The following is a 22075-nucleotide window of genomic DNA, read 5'->3' on the forward strand; positions in this document are numbered from 1 at the left end:
GTGCTTCATGCTCTTTTCATTTAGCAGGCGATGGCCAGACGGCTGTACGGATGGGACGGGGGGCAGATTCCACACGAGGCCTGTCAAAGCGCTGGGACACCTGTGATGGAGTACATCTGGAGGTAGGGTGGAGGTCACATGCCTCTTGTAAGCTACTGTGTAGGTTTAACACACACACACTCACGCAGGGCCTCCCATGCGCAGCTGTGGGATTGTGGATGCCCAGAGGCAGAACCGGGCCCGTGACATCTATCAGAGGAGAACCTTTGGAGCTGTTTTCGTAGCGCAGCTTCAGACCCAGTTCTTAAGCCTGTAGAGCTCCCCAAAATAGGCCCAGGCAGTGGAACTAAGCAGACTTGAAAGTTTACTCTGGCAGTGGATGGTGGAGGTATTTTTAGAAGCTGCTGCAGGCATATGTATCATTCCAGAGGTAAATGCCTTGAGTATTATCATTAACCTGTCAGTCAAACATATCCTCGGGGAACATACGGGACAATGATTGGTTACAGAAATTCCAAAAAGTCTACAATAAGTACTTCATTTTCGGATGATTTTGGCACAGTATTAAAAGCAGCTTTGGTTACTTATTGCATTTTGGAACTCAAAGGTCAACAAAACTAAACTTCAAACACCTAAGAAATCACATGTAACATTTACAAATAGTTAGTAGCCGCGTATGTGACAAATAATAACGATTCTATCATTTCAGCTATTTAATCATGCTATGTTTTATCTGATCCTATTTCAAAATGAATCGATACAACTTAAAAAGTCCTATCCTAATATCCCTCTTGATAACATATACATAACATAAACCAATATGTTTATCTCAAGTGCTTTTTAAAGAGATTCGAGCGGATATGTTTAGATTGCACATGTTTAAAAGAGACACATTACTTATCATTCTGTCTTCCTTAATATAACTGTATTCATTCCATTTATGAAACTCTCCATTTTAGATTCTATGTTTTTAAAACCCGGTCTGCTCTGATTGGCTTGCGAGGTAGTTCTCAAGCTGTATGTCAAAAGACTCAGATGGGGGAGTTGTATATTTAAATTAGCATGTGACTTACAAGGGGAGCCAAATCTGACTGCCTTTCTGCATCCAACGTGTTTACAGACAACTGAAACATGTGTTGTCCTATTTCACTGTGTATGGCTTTTTGGAACTCTATATCCCAACATGTACGACCTCATGCACTGACAAAGAGTTTTTAATGATATGCCCCAGTTGTCCATTTTAAAGTAAAACATAAATAAAAACAGTAACATTTAAAACTCTAGGCTTATATGGCAATTACCTTGGAGTCTGTAATCACGACAAAACAAACAGAAACACATGAGAAATATATGTTGTATTCAGTGGTGGAGAGTAACAAGGTACATTTCCTTAAGTAATGTACTCAAGTACAATTTTGAAGTACTTACTATTTCTGAGTATTTTTGTAATGCTACTTTATAATTCCACTACCTTTTTGGAAGCCAATATTGCACTTTTTACTCCACTATGTTTATTTGACAGCTTTTATTTACTAATGACTTGTTTTACTTAGATTATTAGCTAATACAAGATATAAATACATTATTAAATAAGCATTGCCCTATATTTATAGGTTATGATATCCAGCAACAAGTGACTGGAGAAAAAAACCTTTCCAACCAATGTATGTCCACACTTCCTTTGACTTGTTAGCCCACACACCAACACATTATATACGCTCAAATCATAATAACAACAGCGAAAGCATAGGTTTGTAGTTTCTAAAATGTTTTAATTGATGTATTACAATGTGTACATTTTCATCAGGTAAACATTTACATTATAATGACCATTTCATTTGTTTTTAGATAGCTTCAGTGTTTTAGTATAGCGGTCCTGCTCTGGACAAGATACACAAGACCTACGCTGTCTCCAACCACAGGCCATTTGTATGCATGCAAACATTTCTTCATGTCTTCTACAAATGATTAGATAATATCAAAGGCAAACAGGAACAGTCTATTGGCGAGAAATGCAATCACTGTTCAGTACATCAAAGTTAGAGATCAAGCAACGCACTATATCTTATATACACAGTTCATGTTGTTAGAAGGCCCTCTCTCACAGATTGCACTTACCAGAGAAACATGTTTGGTAACCCTTCACCTGGTAATGAATGGTCGGGTTTAGCTGGGACTCCATCGTGTGCATGCAGTTCACTGAACGAGTATTGATGTCTTCAGATACTTTGTCTTTGGGACGACTCTCAGGACATTTGGTTTTTGACAGTTTTAAGCTGCAGCATGACTCCACCCATACATCTTCTGTCTATCCGTCTGTGTTTTGGTGAACTATCTTTGGATACATTTCTTTCTTCAGTGACAAGAAAGTAGTCGTCAAGGCAATATACCAGCAAATTGATCATTGACTTCAGCGACACTACATCACATTCAATTACTCACAGTATGTAGAGTTGTTAGTAACTGGCAACCAAAATCTATCGATATAAATACAACATAATAACTAAGCCAAGACAGAGACACGGAAATAAGTTACTTGTGATGTTTTTGTTTTTTTATTGGAATTGGAATTGGTTATTGTGCTTTACCTTATAATATGTAAACCTGTTTAAAACTGAATTTTAACTTTTCTGCTTTTTTTTTTATTTAGATTGAGTGTCTTTAAGGATGCACTGGAGATACTCACAGAAATGCTGAGAGGGTGTGGGGGAACTTTAGTTAGATTACCTTTGGTAACTCTGGCCCATATGACCTGTCCCCAGTTAGCAGCAGACTCACAATTTATATAGACCCAAAGAGACCCAATTCAATACGGAAACATTTGCAAAACTGCATTATAAAGATAACCATAAAAGTTTCCATGGCACTTCTTTTCCTTCTGTTTGCAGCTGAATGAACCTCCCTTCAGTGTGTTGAGCTCAAATAGTCTTATTAAAAGCTGAGCAGATCTAAAATAAGGGTTATATTCTGAGAAAGCAATCTGATATATACGATGGAAATGTACAAGTAAAAACTTGAATATTCTCTGAGGAGATACATTTAATAAAAAACAAGAAACATCATTGTTTTTCTGCTGGATGGATAGACCTCATCACACCGCTGACTCCAACCCTTGAGGTGTATTTACCAGCAATAAACGACCTAATCAAATTATATTTTGCCCTCAAATTCAGCAGTAAAAAAATACACTTAGCCTAGATTCACATTATCATGGGCATCCAGATTTTAAATATACATTGCAATGAATTGGGCCCATTCAAAAGAAAACAACACATTGATTTGGATACGGTGATACTAGCAGACGGATTACAGATTAGTGATACCACTTTAATTCTCAGGAAACATCCTAGTTTGTTTATTGTAAATATGCGCGATAAGGTTATGTTTTAGAATATTCCCCGTTTCCTGCACGCTATCATTAGTTTCTCTCAACCTACATTAGCCTTGATATGCCCTCTCAAACGTAAGAGTCTGAAGACATACAAATAACAAGAAATCCATTTTGTGACAGACGCTTTCATCTGTTTGTTTTTTAATAGGATTGATCTGTGACATATCTGTAATGACTGCACTAATGTATTTGTTAGCTTGACATGTATGCTCTTCTTATAATAATGACACATTTAGATACATTTGTGCTTGAGTTAATAAAAACCAAAGTCTCCAACGAGCAGGCTGTCCATATCTGGTTGTGATGAACGCCAGCAGTAGCTTAAGCTTGCTATCCTGCCACAAGCACAACACACTTCCATAAGAATAGTACTAGCCTCACTGACAGCGTGTTGATGAGAAGCTATGATATTTGCACTGGTAAATAACTCATTTTAATATTAGTCTGATGCCCTACAGGCCATATGAGAGCCAGCGTTGTCATGTTTCCACATAATCATTATACTTTACTGCAACTCAACCTCAGTTCCAAGCTTCATGGTGACTTGGAGTGGCTTTGCTGCCAGGAGTTTATTCATGAATGCTTATTGTGCTCTGCTTGTATATTAAAGACTCATCACACCTGCGATGTACAACAGGCCAGCTATCTGAAGTGTTAGTGCAGCGCTATCGAGTGGTACAGTGAAGTGAAGACATAGCTGTGTAGGCCGACCCAGAACTTAGCATCACAAGAGCTACCTAAACTAAAGGTTATGGGATTTTCCATAACATTTTTGAAATATTGCAGAACATAGCCAACACATGTTTATGATACACGTTTTGTTCAGCAGTATAATTTTGACATATTACAACACATTTTACTTCTGCCCGATGCGAAAATGCATTGGCCCGAAGCAAACCGCTAACGTTAGGCTCTAAAACAAACAAACAAAATCCCGGTCACATGACTGAGTATCACCACTGACTTGTATTATTATTTGCCTATACTTATAACTTTAAGTAGTCTCATTAAGCCACTGGTTAGAAATTTCAGTTTTTAAGACTTATAAAAGCTTCAGACATTCACCATTGCGGTATTTACTGACGTATTTTATATTGCAGAACAAAACGTGAATATAGCGTAAGTTTGAGGCACCTAAACAAAAACAAAAAGTACATTGACTTTGAAACAACTCATTGCCGGGTTTAAGACTCATTCCTGCACCACTCTATTGTCAGGTAACCTATACATTTCAACAATAACTTTTAATACACACTTTGAAAGCCCTCTTGGCCAGTAGCTAGTGCAGACAGTCACACATGTAGGTGATCCTCACACTGGCTGATGCTAAATGCTCCCTTTCTGAAATCCCAGTCTTCTGTTCCATTCTTCAACAATACCCCAAAAGTGCAGAAGCCGTTTTGTTTGTTTTTTGGCACGATCAGTATATAGCACCATGAAAGCCCTGCCGAGCAGTCTGTTTGGAGAGAAGTTGTTCATGCTGAAGCATATTCATACATCATCAAAGTAACACTGGCTTGTTAGCACCAGCTGGAGAAATACGATTAGCCTATCAGCAGGGTCCAGGGTGTGTGCCTGCTGCGCTGCCAGTCCCTCCACACCACCAGGATACAGAGCTAGCAGAGCTAGCCACGGGGCGGTGAAGCTAATCTACTCTGGCCTGTCAAAGATACTGTTGTTGAAAGTAATCTCTTTCATCTCACTTTCCACTTTGGTTTGATGTTGGGAAAAGCTATGGCTTATCATTTGGTAACTCATGGCAGGGATTTGTTGCATTCCTTTGCCTCCCCCCTCCCCCGTTTCTTTATTCATTCGATCTATTATCATCCCTTATTTTATTGCTCTTGTGGCGTCACTGAACTAGACTTTGTGTTTGCACGTTTTGTGCTTTGTTGGTACCTAGTTACCAGATGGGTGGGGTGATGGACAAATAGGACAGTACAATGAGACGTTACAATGTATTTCACATATTGTGTAAGAAACCAACACAATCCTTTATCTGATCATCTTCCTGGATTGTCGTGATGCAGTTATTCCAGCCGCTCTAGTGCTAACAGCTCCTGTGGTGTTTCACGTCTGATTATCTGGTGGGGTTGATGCAACGTCATTTTGAACAATCATCTACTGAAGCTCGACTAGAGAGAAGAACACATGTTGCTCTCTAACAAAGATCACAATTACCTGTAGCTTTAAAGCGCATGTGGCTAAAGACTTTCGGTCTTGAAGCTCACAAAGAAACAATACACAACAAGTGCTCAAACAAATCTGTGATCACATCCTCTCACACACAGAAAACAAAATAGCAAAATAAATCAATGGTTTCCTTTTTGTTGCGCAGGCTCAAGTACCGGCCTCAGGTGAAGCGAGGCTTTAGAGCAAAGTCCTTTCCTCGCGTAGTTCTACTAATAAGCACCAGTAGAATCCAGCTGGTCCTGCCCCCCCCCCCCCAGCCCACCCACTCCTCAATCCCTCAGGGTAGCAGTCATTATCTGGTGGCAGTCCAGATCCCCTCGTGGCTCCAGTGGGCCCGGCAGTCTCATGCCCGTCTTCTGGTCCACACACCAGCACTTTCCCCGCAGGCCGTCACGTGCGGGATGACACTGCAGGCAGAAAAGATATATACATATTCTAGTCACTTCTAACAAGTCTCTTCGACTGCAGGTTCAAATATTAAAGCTGCTCTACTCAGCAATGCCATGTATGATAATAATGTTGTCCTCCCCTGTGAATAATGTCCTCCCCTGTGAATAATGTCCTCCCCTGTGAATCATGTCCTCCCCTGTGAATCATGTCCTCCCCTGTGAATCATGTCCTCCCCTGTGAATAATGTCCTCCCCTGTGAATAATGTCTTCCCCTGTGAATAATGTCTTCCCCTGTGAATAATGTCCTCCCCTGTGAATAATGTCTTCCCCTGTGAATAATGTCCTCCCCTGTGAATAATGTCTTCCCCTGTGAATAATGTCCTCCCCTGTGAATAATGTCCTCCCCTGTGAATAATGTCTTCCCCTGTGAATAATGTCCTCCCCTGTGAATAATGTCTTCCCCTGTGAATAATGTCCTCCCCTGTGAATAATGTCTTCCCCTGTGAATAATGTCCTCCCCTGTGAATAATGTCCTCCCCTGTGAATAATGTCCTCCCCTGTGAATAATGTCCTCCCCTGTGAATAATGTCCTCCCCTGTGAATAATGTCCTCCCCTGTGAATAATGTCCTCCCCTGTGAATAATGTCCAAAAGTGCCACAATGTTTGATCATTTTACCAATTTGTGACTCTTCCAATATCTTTTCTCACAAGATGGCGTTTGGTATCTCCTCTTATGACCGACTTGTTAGGGGGCTAAAGTCAATGTATCTCTTTGCATCTCGCTCTGGAAATGAGCCTGCATGTCTAAAGCCTGTTTGTCTCATAGCGAAATATTGATCCTATCTTATGCATGTCTTCTCACATGAACACTCTCCAGCCAATCATGATCTGTGTATGGCTATGACGTCAATAGGCCTGTCTCGCTAGCATGCTCTCTCCTGCTGCTTCACACTCATTGGAAGAGAGTTTACAGCTTCCAGTCGCGCTACATGTCTTACTGATTAACTTAGGGACGCCCCCCCTTACTCGCATAGCTTGATGAATGTTAAAAAAGAAAGACATATAAAATCGAATTGAAGGCATCACAAGTCGTATGAATATGTGTTTACTTGTGTTGTCTAAGGTTACACATTCACACCTATTGGTTTGCATGCTCATGATTAGCGTACGACTGTTTTTGTCAAAATACGATAATTTGAAGTCTCTAATGCGATCACTTTTGGCAAAGCTGGCTCTAACAAATATCTTTCTTTTAACAATAGATCGAACAACTATATGTATTTGAAAGTTGTTCATAACGATACAATAAGGGTCCCTTATCTACCAACTCAGCAGTTCTCCTAGGTTTCACATTCTCTTTCATGGCATCAATACTTTATATTTGGTCCAAACTTTAATATTTTAGTATTTCTTCTGTATTCAACAAATGAGCTCTCAAAGCCCGTTTGACCTTGCCTGTCCTTGACCAAACGTCACACTGAGGACAAATGGAACTGAATCATGTGCAGCATTGAGCAGAAAGTCATTGCTGGAGAGCAAAACAGAGCTTAAAAAAGAGTGAATATTGGAATGTCTGGATGTGCAAACATGCAGGTGTTTGCTAACGAGTTCTGTTAAGGAGATAAGTAGTCTTTGTGTTGTTTTGTGTTGTGTCAACAGCTTGTTCTGCCCTGAGAAATCAATGACTGGAGGTTCAGACTGAGGTTACAGACTTGTTTGGTCATCTTTACAGAACATTGGCAGGGCCATGATCCCCATGGATGACATCAGGCCTGACTTCTAAGCTTATAAACATGATTTCATTGTAACGCACACTTGGCTATGTTTTCCCTAAATGGTCAAATATACAAAACTCGTGAGACTCCAGCTCTGGACTTTGAATGATTCCTGTAATCCTAACTGTTTGGGTCATTTTGTACTTTTTCCTTAATGATTTACAGTTTCCAAAAGCCTTTAAGGTAAGTCAAGCATCTCCGAGTAACCCTGCCATGGAATGATTGCCAGTTGTCCCTTATGACCTGTGCTTCACTTCCCACACGGTGCACATTCGGCTAAACAGTAAACAGATGCCTGTGCATGTGCGCAGACAGACACTTTAACGGCGTTACACAATCAACACAACGGAGACCGTGAATGTGTGAGCAGAGCGTTCGTGCATCACTCACTCTGCGTCTGCGTTCTGCTTTGATTGTCTGAGCAGTCTTATCTGTGTTATCTCCTCTGATTGTCTCCCTCTTATCTGCGCAGTTGCCCAATCGTGCAAACGCACAATAACACAAAAGTGACTCCCTCGAAGGGCTAATTGCAACCATAACAGCTATAAAGTGATTTTTGGTAACTGTTTAGAGAAAACCACTTTAACAAACCATTGGTCTCTCTTCGACTCCACAAATCACTGCACACAAGGGTCTTGGCGTCTCCGTGACAGTCTGCTTGGAGCAAGTCTGTGTTGTTATTCCACTAGTAAGACAATACTTCATCTTCTGCAGGCATGCTTTGCGTTATGTTCCTGATGAAGTTTGAAAGATTTGTCTGGCTTTATAATATGGCTTCGCAGTTTGCCTGTCACATGGCCAAAGAGTGTTCTGCTCAGTCATTCAATAAAGCCTGACCACAGACCTGTTTAGTGTGGAAATCTCCGTTCCTGTCACAGTTGGGTATTGGGATCGTGAAGAGGTCGTCATGTGTGCGGCTATTGGACGCCAACCTGTCCAACGCTCTCTGGAGCTCAGCACGACATGGAGCCTGTAGGAGAAATCACTTTGTTATTCGATGTCTGGACACAACGGCATTCCAGACCACGTTGGGCAGCACAATGTAGTCTGTTTTGGATCTTGATAGGGATGTGTTGTGCGATAATCAGATCTGGGAACACTGCACATTCAAATGTTAATATCGAAACGACGTCACGGTGAGACCACCGCTAAGCTAAAGGAGGCTAATGCTCGGTGTGATGACGTTTAGCTAGTCAAAGTCACTTTTTAGCAACCGCTGTTTTTATGACAGATCGAGGCTTTGGAGATTCACCAGTGGGATGTTCAGTGATGTATTTTATGTCATATAAAATCTCAGAATATATATCAGGCTTCTAACTAAAAACACGTTCAAAAACCATTGACTTTGTGAACTATGAACCAGAAGTGGTCAAATGCTAACTCGATGTCAGGGTTTAAGGATCATTCCTGCACCACTGAGGAGGAATGTTGAAATGATGACTTTAAAGTATCCTTTGTTATACTTTAGCTGTACCATGAAGGCAGAGTTTATTCGTTGCAACTAAAATGGTTATAGGGAAATTAAACAAATGAAACTTCAATGTTCCCAATTGTGCAGTCAGAAAAGTATTGCTGATCTTCAGAAAACGAAACAGGGAGAACATTTAAATGATAAACTTCAAATGAACCACCACATGTAAAAACATCATTCCAGTTTGGCAACAATTTAATGAACACCAAATATGCAATAAAATAAAAAGTGGCATTTTAAAGTGGGAAATAAATACCTGGCAACTCTATGAATTGAGCAATACCAACTTTAACTTTGCTACCATGATTTATATGATGAAATAAATGAAATCAGGCTTAAAAGATCAACTCAACATCGCAGAGGTTTATGTTACCTAAGCCAACTAATGATTGCATGTGAATGCATCATTGTGGCCGATTTTTATAATCAATCCGCAAAGCCAATCCAGCTGCTTCACCACAAGTCTTTAAATCCTAACCTACTGTATATGCGGGAGACACGTGCACATGTTTGGAAAAGGTCTGTTCAATGGACGCACTGCGGTAAAAGCAGTCTGACTGGTTCGTGTGGATGCTGGATCCCCCGCTTGCCCACATGAAAGCATCACATTGCATGCTGATGTCAATGTGCACCTGTACTTTGTTCTGCAAGACCGCAATTAAATGTTACGATCTGTAAATAACTAATTTGTACATTTATAACCTGACTGTTACGCTTGTGGCTTTGGAAATATAAAGCCTTAATGTGAAACACCTGCTGGGCTGAGACCTTTGCAGCAGAAGCAATGGGTTGTTGTTTTCCCTGAACGTGTCAGAAGGTGCTGCTCTCACCAGTGCCGCCTTGGCCTCCTCCCGGGCGTTGTTATTCCTCTGGTTGGACTTGGGAGGGTGGCGGGCCAGGGTCTTCTGTATGCAGCGCTTGTCCTGCGGACTGCAGCGGATGTTGCTGTTGTTCGGGTGTTCAGGGATGATCTCATCCTGCCTCTCCATTGCTAAAGGACGAGGGGAAATGTTTTAGTTCCTCCATGTCAACAAATTGGACATTGCACTGACGTCAAGTATTGCATAAACAGTTGTAGGAGGCTGAACTGACATTGTTCTACATTTCAAAGCTTTTGTTGAGGTTTTCGATGAAGCTCTAAATGTCTGTCTTCATATTTTGTGACATCCCCCCAAAAAACTATTTCAAATCCTTGAAGGATTATCCCTTAAAACGAATAAACGGGTTCAATAGAAGAAGCCCTATTATGTGACATGCTTTAATGTTTAGAGATGTCGGCAATGTCCCGCCCCTTAGCCTATAACAATGTGTTGGAGCGCTAGCCAGCGCGAGTGTTACATAGTGATGTCACTATGTAAACAAGTTTGTGAGAGATACATTCCATCTGGAGGGAACTTTATTCAGGATGTTAGCCTTTGCTGACCACTTACCTATAGAGCACACGACAGGATAGGAAACCGCTCAGAAGCATTAAAGGGCCTCTTTAAATGAGTGAGGCTTTTGTAGTTAATCAACCTGAATATACCATGTCAGAATGGACCTGCATCAATGTGCAGCACGTGGGAGAGAACCGTTTTTTGAGTGCGGTAAAAATGTTGGATTGAAAAATTATATTTTGTTGTTGTGAATTTTGGAAATAATTACATCCAGCCTTCTCCAATAACAGTAGACTTTTGGACTTTTACAATGCTCCGGGGGTCTTTTAAAATGAATACCATGCAAAGACATTTAATGCTGATTTAGAATTCAATGTGTTTTAATGATGTGAGCACAATAGGAGGCAATTGTGCACCATGTTCAGCTGCATGCCATGTGGTGTAGGCTAAAAAGGAGGCCAGGATAATCTCAAGGACACAGAGCCATGTTCCCGCTCTGAGGGGTAATCTGCTGTTCGTCTTCTGCACCACCGCCAAGCCACCAGCTCTGAGGCTTCTTGTACCGTGCCACCCCTGTCCTGCCGCCCTCTGTACATTATGGTCTGTGCCACATTCACCTTTGCATCCCTGTAACCCTGCCGATCTGCGGCCCTTCAGGCACACAGCTGCTTCCTCAGGAAATGCCCCCCCCCCTCCTCATTCTCCACCCCTCCACAACAACCTCCCTCCGTGCCAGATGGGGGTTGTTAGAGGGTATTTGCACTGTCACAAGTGGGCACAAGTGTGTGTGTGTGTGTGTGTGTGTGTGTGTGTGTGTGTGTGTGTGTGTGTGTGTGTGTGTGTGTGTGTGTGTGTGTGTGTGTGTGTGTGTGTGTGTGTGTGTGTGTGTGTGTGTGTGTGTGTGTGTGTGTGTGTGTGTGTGTGTGAAGATAGCTACATTGGGGGTAAGGGGTTTTGTGTGTGCCTTTTCACCTGTGGCCAACAAGACTTGGCAGAGTGTAGTCTTTTTGCTCATAACCCAGGGCATTTTACAGCTTGGCACTAGAATCAAAGCACTTTAAACGGTGTGTGTGAAGCTGTTCTCGCTCCGATCATTGAACCAGATCTGAGCCATGGTTAATATCGAAGGTCACTGCCAGGCATTCACTCTTGGGCAAAGAAACATCAAGGTGGCTTAGTACTCTTCTTAGTCTTGTGCAATGTGCAGCTTTCGTTCTCGTCCACATCCAAACCATCCCAAGCTTTCTCTAGTCCGAGCCCCGCTGCTCACAGGAAATTGATGCTGGGCCATGTTTGGGATATTATAATTGTTTAAAGAACTTGGCGACCTGCGTTGGAAGGTGACCGCGTGTGTCTACACTTGACAGACAGTCCTTTTGCTCTGCTTGTCTTCCCGTGGGGACGTGTCTCTCGGCACTTTGTTTCACAAGCGCCAACAGAGTTTCAGCTGCTTCCTTTCTTCCAAGTTGTTCTTTCTCCTCTTTCACCACTTCAAACTTTTTCAATTCTGAGTTTCTCAGTAAGGAGAGCCAAAGTGATGCTGAAGTGGGTCAGGGGTGGCATGTCCTGTTTGCTACCACCGCTGTTTTCTGCAGAGGAAGTCGCCCTCTGTTCTCATTTGATTTGGATCAGCAGCTCGCCTGCTGCGCATTATCAGCCATGGAGCTGATACTGTGCTCTGCCACTCACCAGTGCACAGCGAAAATAAATACATCTTGATAAACATCTATCCAAACAATCTAACTTAGATTCAGAAACTGCCTTCACCTCTCTTTTTTTGTTTTGATATGTTGTAATTCTAAGCCAAAAGAGAATCCCCTTTGTGAGACATTTGTGCAAAAACCTGAGATGCACCTTTTTTAAATAAATAATATCTGCTCTATTAATACAAATATGCTGAGGATCTCTCCAGGATGCTCATGAAGCGTGGTGCATAGATTACCCATTTACATTTGAGTCTGAAGACCCTAACAGGAGCTGCTGAGTATCCTTACACCACATAGAGCCAACAGCTTTTCCCAGTCCCCTCATGTCTGTATGTATCTATGTATAATATTTTAAAAGTAACAACAAAGTGGCAAACCTATGTAAGAAGTCATGACGGTTATATTTTGCAACTATAGAATGTCCCACTCAGTTAAGTGGGACAATCATAGGCTGGATAAAATGTGGACCTTGTCTCTGTGACATCCAAGAGCCAATGTTCAGCGTGTGCGCCGCGGCACCACCAAACTTCTTGGCTAATCCAAAATGGGAGGAGAGGTGGATCCTTGGTGGCAGACCCGGCCAGCAGCTAGAAACCTGTGACCTCACCCACCTGTCACTCACTGTGACCGTGCACGCCATTTTGCATAGTTTTTTGCAATAATATAATCATAATAAGTGGTTTATATTGTTTTTATTTATTTGATTTTATTCACTCATTATATAGAGACCAAAGTTGGTCATTTGAACATGTGGGGATTGACTTTTGTGATCGAGCTTAAAGTGGAAAGTTAAGGAAATGTAGCTTTTGAATTCCACACATTTGTCACAATGTAATCAAAATGTCAAGTATTCCATATAGAAAGTAGTTCCTTGTTTTTGCTGAGCAATTTTTTTACTTTTTGTTGCAGTGATGTAGGACTGTACTTCAGGGCGTGTTATACACTGTGACATCACTGATGGGTGGGGTTAAAAATGCAACCGGTGCGTAGTTCTCGGTGTCCCACAGCCCATGAAAACATTGTAATGGATTTGTCTTTTCCTTTGAATCCATCCTCACTGTTTCGTGCATTGAGAGTCACGGCTCAGTGCACAGGCATCAGACCTTTTCCTGAGGCCTTTGCCTTAGCCAGGGTCATTCCTGTTCCTCCAGCTTATTCATTCCATAAACCTTGCCCAGAGACGCTGAAATGTCCATTTCATTTCAAACCTTCACAAGATGCGGGAAAACATTGAGTGTAATGTGTTGGTTCTTGTGACAGAGATAGAAATAATAGATTATACTATATTAACAGCAACTAATCTCCGGAAAAATGAACACTGTTTGGGGAGGCTACTCCTCCAAAGTGTTTGATAAGTGTTTTTACAACACAGAGAGCTGGCAGACAGCTCCAAAGTCAACTAGGCCTTGTCCCAAAAAAGTGTTCACTTTAGTCAACACTGGATCCTCGTTTCCTGGCAGGAGCTTTCTTTGAATCAGTTAATCATCTGAGTCAATGTTTGGGGCACTCCTAAAAACACTGTTAAAGACTACTAGGGGTAAAAAGGCCAGTGGGAATGTTGGATAAGGGTCATTTGTCAAAGGAAAGATAGTTAAATCAACAGTGAAAGGAAAGCTGCCGGACTGGCTGATGCTTCTTTGGCCACTTTGCTTTCTACTGATGTTATAAAACAGACATCCTGAAGTACGACACATCTGTGAGCCTGAAACCAAAGAGAGCAGTTGACTGTCCTTTTTCATTAACACTTTTACAAGCAGATCATCTTAACGACAAACATTTTAGTGAGGGATAAAAAATGCACATTCCTACTTTCAATCATAAACTGCTGTGCGAAAATCAAAGAAACTGCATTCCAAGAATAAAGCCATGATCATCCCCCAGCTAGATTACCTCCAGTACAAACATTGTTTTGATCCTGACAAAAACCCTTTGGATTGCGCTGGTGGAAATCAAACATGGTTTGGTCATTTCAATTCAATACAGTGTTTTCCCACACTCCCTGCCTCCTATGTCTTCCACAGTTCTTTCTGTTTTCGGAACGCAACCCTAATTTTCAATCAACTTTTTTTTTTTAAAAGAAGTTTTTAAAGCATCTGAGTGCAACAATATTAAGTGATCTAATATGATTAAAGTCATATTTAACCTCATGGAAACGACATCACCATTTTTTCATTAATTACAGATGTGTTAGTAAAAATCTATCATACTGTACCAGCCAACTTTACTTCATCAATTGTTGTTGCACTGAATCTACTACTAGAATAGATCTAAGACATGACAGAAAGCTGCAGCCGGAGTGAATGAGATCAAACCATATTTAAGTATATCATTCACTTCATTTGAGTGGATTGCCCTTTTTAAAATATATGTATAATTGCAGTGCAAGGAGAAGAAGTTAATACTACAGTATCTTAACGAACCAGTGACTAGGCATACTACCTGAAATATCAATACAAGTATTGATCATTATATGAAAGGCATGTATTAAAGGGGACCTATTATGCAAAATCCACTTGTTCATGTCTTTTATAGATCAACATGTGTCCCCTCTGGGCAAAGAGATTCTGAAAGTTTCAGGAAAAAAGACCCCCTCTCTTCTCGTCCTGATCCATTTATATAAAAACCTGTCTGAAAATGAGCTGATCAGATTTTGGCCACTTTATGATGTCATAACGATTTGTTGGCATGTGTAACCATTAGCCAATAACAAACCAAATAATAAACCCCCCCCTTATCACCTGAATCTCCTCCTAGAGCACCATTGTGTTATTTTTAACCAAATATCTCTCATGCCCCTTTCACACCAACGCGGTTCCAGGGCCGGTTCGGAGCTGGAGCTTGAAAAGCACTGGTTTTTCCTGTTCACACCGCAGCGGAGCCGCCTCTAAGCTAAAATCCGGTTCGTTTCAAGCACCAAAAAGTTTTCGGTCTAGAAAGCAAGCACCGCATACGTCCCACTTACGTCGGAGGCGGGGTCAGGGGCATCAGTTTTAATGTTATACCATAGTAATTAATGCTGCAAAGCTGGGTATTTTGAGCTTGGCGCGTGCAGAGGCTAACAACAGCTAGCTCTAACGCCATCGAATAGGACGTATATTTACCTTCTTTCTCCTATGGAATCGTCGTTGATGATGATGATGTAAAGAACTTTTGAATGTAGCATGTAACGACTGTAAAGTTGGTAGTAAAGTCGTCCCATTTCTTCCATTTCGTTTTCGACAGAGCAAAACCAAAACGAGTAGCGCTCGCAATCGGTCATTGTTGTCGATGTGAGGGGTTTCCGCGCGGTTTGGCTTTATGAAGCAGGCTACATAACGGTTACGTCATAACGCAAACAATGACGCAGCACCAGTCGGGCTCTGAGCGGTGTGAACAGAGCGGGAGCTGAACCGAAGAACCGGTTCCGAACCAGAAAAGCACTAGCACGGAGCTAGAACGGGAAAAGCCTTGGTGTGAAAGGGGTATCAGAGCGGCGTAGGGAGGGGCTCCTTATTTTCATCTAAAGTAACAGACACAGAATCAACACTTTTGAAACAGGGCTGAAACAGAGGGGATTATGGGATGCTGCTTGGTGTTTCAGACACTTCAGAGACATGTTTTGTGTATATCCAACCTATAGACCTATAATATATTGATGAAAAACAGTATAATAGGGGACCTTTAACATTAAGTCAATACATCCACATGTAAATTGCCTCTTTGTTTTATTGGATCAGATAATATTAGATTTACTTTACTGATCCCAATTTGGGAAACATTTTTAAATCAATCTGATTATGTCTGTAAGAGAAGTTTGTTCAAGTAAAGCACTTTCAAATGTAAAATAACGCCATCAAAATCTAAATGGCCAACTTCCTGTTGGGTTAACGATATTCCTCCAATAGACTTTTTTTGTCGTGTCTGCGTGTTACATACATACTGTACGGTGGCTGACAGGTGGGACGGGCTACAATGGCCCAAAACACTTCTATTAGGAGAAACACGCTGCACTTTCAAAAACAATACAAACATATAGAAACACAAATGTGCCAGAACACATGCATATGAGGAAACATCTTCCCCAACTTGACGAAACACGAGCAACGTTGCATAAAAGTAACGTTGCAAATACAAAACGCTGTAAGCTAGCTAGCTAATGTAGCTAACATAGTCATTTCAAATATATTGACAAACACTTACAATCATGAGACAGGCTAACTCTGTGAGAGTGCCAACAGTTGAATCTCCTAATGTCACCAAGCGCTACGGTCCCAGCTGTGCGCATCACTTTTTATTGTCCCTGTTCCCGTTGTGTTTTGTGCTTCTTGCAGCGTTGTGTCTAAGCAGCATGTGTTTTGACACAATTGTGTTTTTATATTTGTATCCCTTTTGAAAATGCAGTGGTCGGCCACCGTGCATACCTACATAATTCACACATAATTCTATTCCTCATATAAATGGTGGCGATGTGGAACCAATTTGGCACACCCAAAAGCAAGAATTATTTTCCAAGAATTGCAACGTTTCCCTGTCCTACTCAGATTGGGCCTGTGTTCACGGCCAGGACTAAGTTGGCCTGTCTGTGTCCCTCATCTCCAACACGAGAAGGGGGCTGATCCAATGTACTCCTGCATGAGAGCCGCAGCTGTACAAATGGGCTGCACAGCACAAAAGAAAGCAAACACACAACAATAAGGGACATCTGCTGACAATCCTCACATAGCACATCCACATCTCCCAAAACGTGCTGAGGAAAATCAAAGTTAGCATGCTGCTTTCATCAAGACCTGCGTGCGTCACAGCAAAATGGGGCGCAGTGGGACAGAGTCACGCTTCGCCAACAGCTCCATTCATGCAACTCCTTCAGTGCCTGTAGGTGTAAGACTTCTCATATCTGACATCTGTATACATTTGTAAATAATATCCGTTTCACTGTCAGAGGGAAGCGTTCGAACACGACACCAGGGCCGACTCGGCAGGAATGCTGGAGCAGACGCCAACATACGCATGATGATTCATTCTGAGTATCTAGTTAGCGAGGGTTTCTAAGAATGAAAGATTAAGATGAAATGAAGCTGTCTCAAGAATATGAGGTTGATAACACTTCTTTTTTTTTTAAATACACAAGGAGTGATGGCTCATAACCTTTGCCAACTTGATTTCATGAATTTTTATTCGTAGCAAGTATAAAACCAGCCTTAAAGAGAGGTCACGAAGCAGCACACATCGTATGCATGTTATTTTGGATGCAGAGCTGCAACTATTAGCATCCTAAATCCCCTTCAGTGGACTGTGGAGCTCTGCCTCCATCTCAGGGTACTTTTCATTACAAATTCTCTTGGTTTTTAAAAACCCTCTTCTATTTTTATCTAGCATGTTCACTGTTGCTAGGAGTGGGGCAGTGTCAGACGTGTATTCAGGAGATGCACCCCCCGTTTAATAATGCATACGTACGGTGAATGCGCCACAAAGGAAATCTCCTGCTTGTGGCTGGAGTTGCTCTTCGCCTCTCCCCCTACGCCTTTCTGATTGTCTCTCCCCCTGCCATGGTTTACTTTGAACATTCTTATCCGGCGATCTGAGCTGCTGCCCGGCAGAATGGATTCACAGTGAGATTTATCGGGCCGTGCTTCCCCGCTTTGTTATGACAGATTCCAGCGGTAACAAGGAGTGTGCAGGCAAACAGACTTGAGCACTCAGATTACAGAACACCCAAAACAAATGTATGAACTTTCCAAAAAGACTGCCGCCCCGGACCGGAGACTGTGAGACTCCCTGTGCTCTGAAACCCGGCTGATCGGACGGCATCAAAGAGCCGAAACAATAACCCTTCTGCGAGACGGACAGCCCCCGGTTTTATTATCAGGCTCTGAGCAGCTTTCCTCTTCTCTCTGATTCCAGTTAGTCATGCAACGCCTAACCTACGCTGGCCCTGCACACAGAGCAGAAGGCTCTCATTTCAACTCTGGCAGCAAGAGTGCCGATGAGCTCATCCTTATGGAGGAGCTGGACGCGGTGGGCGATGCGCTCCAAGGCTTGTTGGGGGGGGGGGGGTGCATCCGGGGCCAGGGGAATTCGGAATGAAGATGAGAGTCCTGGGAGTTTTCTATTGGCTAAGTTGCTGTTCTGGCACTTACAGACACTCTACGGCCATTACTGTCCGGGAGATCAGTGGGACTAACGACTGGCAGGTTCGCTGGTGATCTGGAACCGATGAAAGCGCTAAGACACATTATTACAACTGTCTCGTATGGCTTAATGGCTTGAATCAACACCACTCCCTTTGTGGAGAGCGGAGGAAGATACACACTGGAGACCGGAGAAGAAGTCAACGTCAAAGCGGTGAACTGGAAGCGTAGATAAGACTTCCCGTATTAGACGTCCCACCTCGTGAAAGTGGAAACAGACTTTCTGTTTGGAAAGTGAATGCGACAATAAAGAAGGAAATAAAAAGCCGTACCAAAAGAGAGAGACATTTAGACGTCTGCAGCAAGAGGAAGAGGAGGAAGAGGAGGAGGAGGAGGCGGCGGGGGGGCGTCCATGAAAGAGCACCAAATGAATGACTGATTGCAGAGAGCTCTAATAGCCCCACGCTCGCCACACTCCATTACAGTCATTGCATACGCAGCTTTTATTACCTCCTCCTATTACAAACACACACACATTCACTTTCCCACACACGCTCTCTTTCCCACAATGCATTTCAATTCAGTGCACGTTAACCTGCAGGATCTTCGTTCAGTATGTGCATGATGAGCTATATGCAGGTATTCTTTTCTCCGTATTCACACACCGCATGGTTCCTTCCTCGCGAGCACGTCACACGGTCATACACGCTGCAGAAGGATGCAGCAGAAGCTCCTCACTCACTCACACACGCCCACCTCAGCTATCAGGAGTGTGCACCCCCCCCCCCCATCAGGCCATGTGCGAGGAGCTGGGGAGTGTACAGGCTCTGGTTCGGGCTTAGCCGTGATTAGGGTCAACAAGCAGCACATCGTCACACGACACACACACACACACACACCTTACTTTGACCGTGCCCGGCTCAGGTAAGGCCCAGGGAGCGGAGTCAGAAGATATTCTGGTCTGCTTGGTGGAGACCTGCTCAGCTGTGGCTGACCCTAAGAGAGCATCTTCACATTTGCACATATCAAATATGATCTAAATGCTTTGTAATTTACAATAAATGGTAAATGGACTGTATTTATAAGAACTTTTTAAAACGTCAGCATTCACACACATTCATACAGACGGCACCTGCTCAGGGACACTACCACTCAGACACCCTTTGCCATGCCATCGGAACCAATTTGGGTTTAAGTATCTTGCCCAAGGACTCATCAACATGTTGACTGAAAGGTTTGGGGATCAAACCACCAACCGTCCATTTGGAGGACGACCATCTACCTCCTGAGCGACTGCCACCCTCGAAACATAAAGCAAGTCAAAGGAAAATATATTCTCCATGAGTTCAGAACCCTTTACTCTCACCTGAGTTGTCCTCCACCTCCCTCTCGTCAGTGCACACCCCCTGGCCGTGCATCAGCGAGTGCAGCGGCCTCTCGACGCCGCGTGGTGGGTAGCAGCGGAGGCCCGTGGTACACCGCGGCGAGTAGACGCCACAGTGGGCCCCTTTGGGCAGGGCGCAGGTGGGGCAGCAGCCACAGCCGGGCTCCCGCACCGTCTCCTCGCAGCCGTCAGGCAGGCGGCAGCTGGCCAGCCTCTCCTCGGTGCACAGCGGGCAGCGGATGGCCTGGTCCGACAGGCACAGTGCCAGCAGCGACAGGGCGCCGAATGCCCAAAGGGTCCAGCAGGACGGAGCCACTGCCCCGTCACCTCCACGCACCATGGCAGCCCCGGCACCTGCACACAATCCCTCTAGGCTCCCCTTTGCCTTCCTCTCCCCTCACTTTCTACTTCCACTGCAGATTTGAGGGAGAGGTTTGAGAGGAGCGCTTTGTCCAGGACACTCTTTGATATTTTCAGCTGGTTAGTGTTTCAACTGCAGGGACACAAAGCCTCTGCTGTGTTGCCTCTCTGTTCCTCTGATTCAATTTCACAGTGCAGAAATTGGAGCCAGCTTCTGATGTGCCCGGCTGGCGAGTGGCGTGGTGATAGGAACTACTTTCTGTTACGTTAGAATGAGCAGGAAGGATATCCAGCACTGTGTTCAGGTGAGTCTTGTTGTCGCTCCGAGTTCGAGTCCAGAAGCTCGCCCGCCCTCGAACGAGCCCCCAAAAAATCCGGTCTACAATTGTCCAAATGCAGAGCAGGACATGAAAAGGCAGTGTTTGCAGTAACAGCTGCAGTTACCCCTCTTGCTGGTGTGCAGTGGAAAGGCTCCTGAGAATGGCTCAACACGAGTGGCTCTCCTTGGACTTTATACTGGTCCATGGACACGCCTCTTTCTCCAGTGAGAAAGGAGCTGAAAAGCACAGCAGAGAAAAGCCAGGCTAAAGCTCTCTCCCTCTGTCTCCCTCTGTCTTACTCTCACACACAAGCTTACACACACTCTCCCTCACTAGTCCTTTCTCAATCCTGAGTGCATGCAGGGAAAAATCAACCTCTCACTTGCTCACACACAGGTTTCTCTTATCGTCTTCAGTCATACGTGTTCGACTTATTTCATCAAAAAAAATACCTGTTTATATCCATCTGAAATGATGAAACTGAGAACACACCAGTCCTGTTCCATTATAATAAACCCCAAATGCCGGAAACACACACTCACACACTCTCACACACACTCACACACTCTCACGCATGTATGTGCCTCGGGGGTCGAAAAACATTGTTCAAACAACAAAGCAACCTCAAGCCTGCTCACTCAACAAGGTGTGTGTGTGTGCGCGTGTGTGTGTGTGTGTGTGTGTGTGTGTGTGTGTGTGTGTGTGTGTGTGTGTGTGTGTGTGTGTGTGTGTGTGTGTGTGTGTGGTGTGTGTGTGTGTGTCTCTGTGTGTCTCTGTGTGTCTCTCTGTGTGTGTCTCTCTCTGTGTGTGTGTGTGTGTGTGTGTGTGTGTGTGTGTGTGTGTGTGTGTGTGTGTGTGTGTGTGTGTGTGTGTGTGTGTGTGTGTGTGTGTGTGTGTGTGTGTGTGTGTGTCTCTGTGTGTGTGTCTCTGTGTGTGTGTCTCTGTGTGTGTCTCTGTGTGTGTGTGTGTGTGTGTGTGTGTGTGTGTGTGTGTGTGTGTGTGTGTGTGTGTGTGTGTGTGTGTGTGTGTGTGTGTGTCTGTGTGTGTGTGTGTCTCTGTGTGTGTCTCTGTGTGTGTGTCTCTGTGTGTGTGTCTCTGTGTGTGTGTGTGTGTGTGTGTGTGTGTGTGTGTGTGTGTTGTGTGTGTGTGTGTGTGTGTGTGTGTGTGTGTGTGTGTGTGTGTGTGTGTGTGTCTCTGTGTGTGTCTCTGTGTGTGTCTCTGTGTGTGTGTGTCTCTGTGTGTGTCTCTGTGTGTGCATGTGTGACCTGTGCGTCAAGTGGTCACTCTGTTTATCCCCCTCATTATGTCAGCCCCCAGATCTCTCTCTCTTTCTCTCCCTTGCTACTAACGGGAGTGGGCAGCTGTAAAAGGCCAATGGACAGTCTAACCCCCCCCCCTCCCTCTTCAATGCCGCCCTCCCCCCAGACGGTCCTAAACAAGCCTCCCTCCACTGGGATCGCGGGATAACTTTTAACAACGTTTCTAAAGTGGACCAGTTTATGATACGTGTGTGTTTGTGATCATGGAAGATTGTGTGGATCAGCGTGTGGGAGATATGCCCTGCACCCAGCCTTACAGGGTTTGAATCATGGCTTTTATTG

The 22075-nt window shown here is 43.6% G+C and overlaps 1 protein-coding gene and 1 pseudogene across 1 annotated transcript; one reads left to right on the plus strand and one right to left on the minus strand.

Moving 5' to 3' along the window:
- Positions 1-35: 35 nt before the first annotated feature.
- The window catches only part of LOC117455734 (zinc finger protein Aiolos-like), a 44963-nt pseudogene continuing 22923 nt past the window's right edge, over positions 36-22075 (plus strand).
- LOC117455748 (insulin-like growth factor-binding protein 4) lies at positions 1752-20655 on the minus strand. The gene is made up of 4 exons (XM_034095297.2): positions 19777-20655; positions 10052-10212; positions 8595-8720; positions 1752-5991 (listed from the first exon to the last, which is right to left on the minus strand). Exons 1-4 carry the CDS (start codon positions 20132-20134, stop codon positions 5854-5856), a joined length of 783 nt encoding a protein of 260 aa, XP_033951188.1. The 5' UTR covers positions 20135-20655; the 3' UTR covers positions 1752-5853.

The sequence above is a fragment of the Pseudochaenichthys georgianus genome, chromosome 1, assembly GCF_902827115.2.
Source record: "Pseudochaenichthys georgianus chromosome 1, fPseGeo1.2, whole genome shotgun sequence".
In the NCBI taxonomy this organism is placed as follows: Eukaryota; Metazoa; Chordata; class Actinopteri; order Perciformes; family Channichthyidae; genus Pseudochaenichthys; species Pseudochaenichthys georgianus.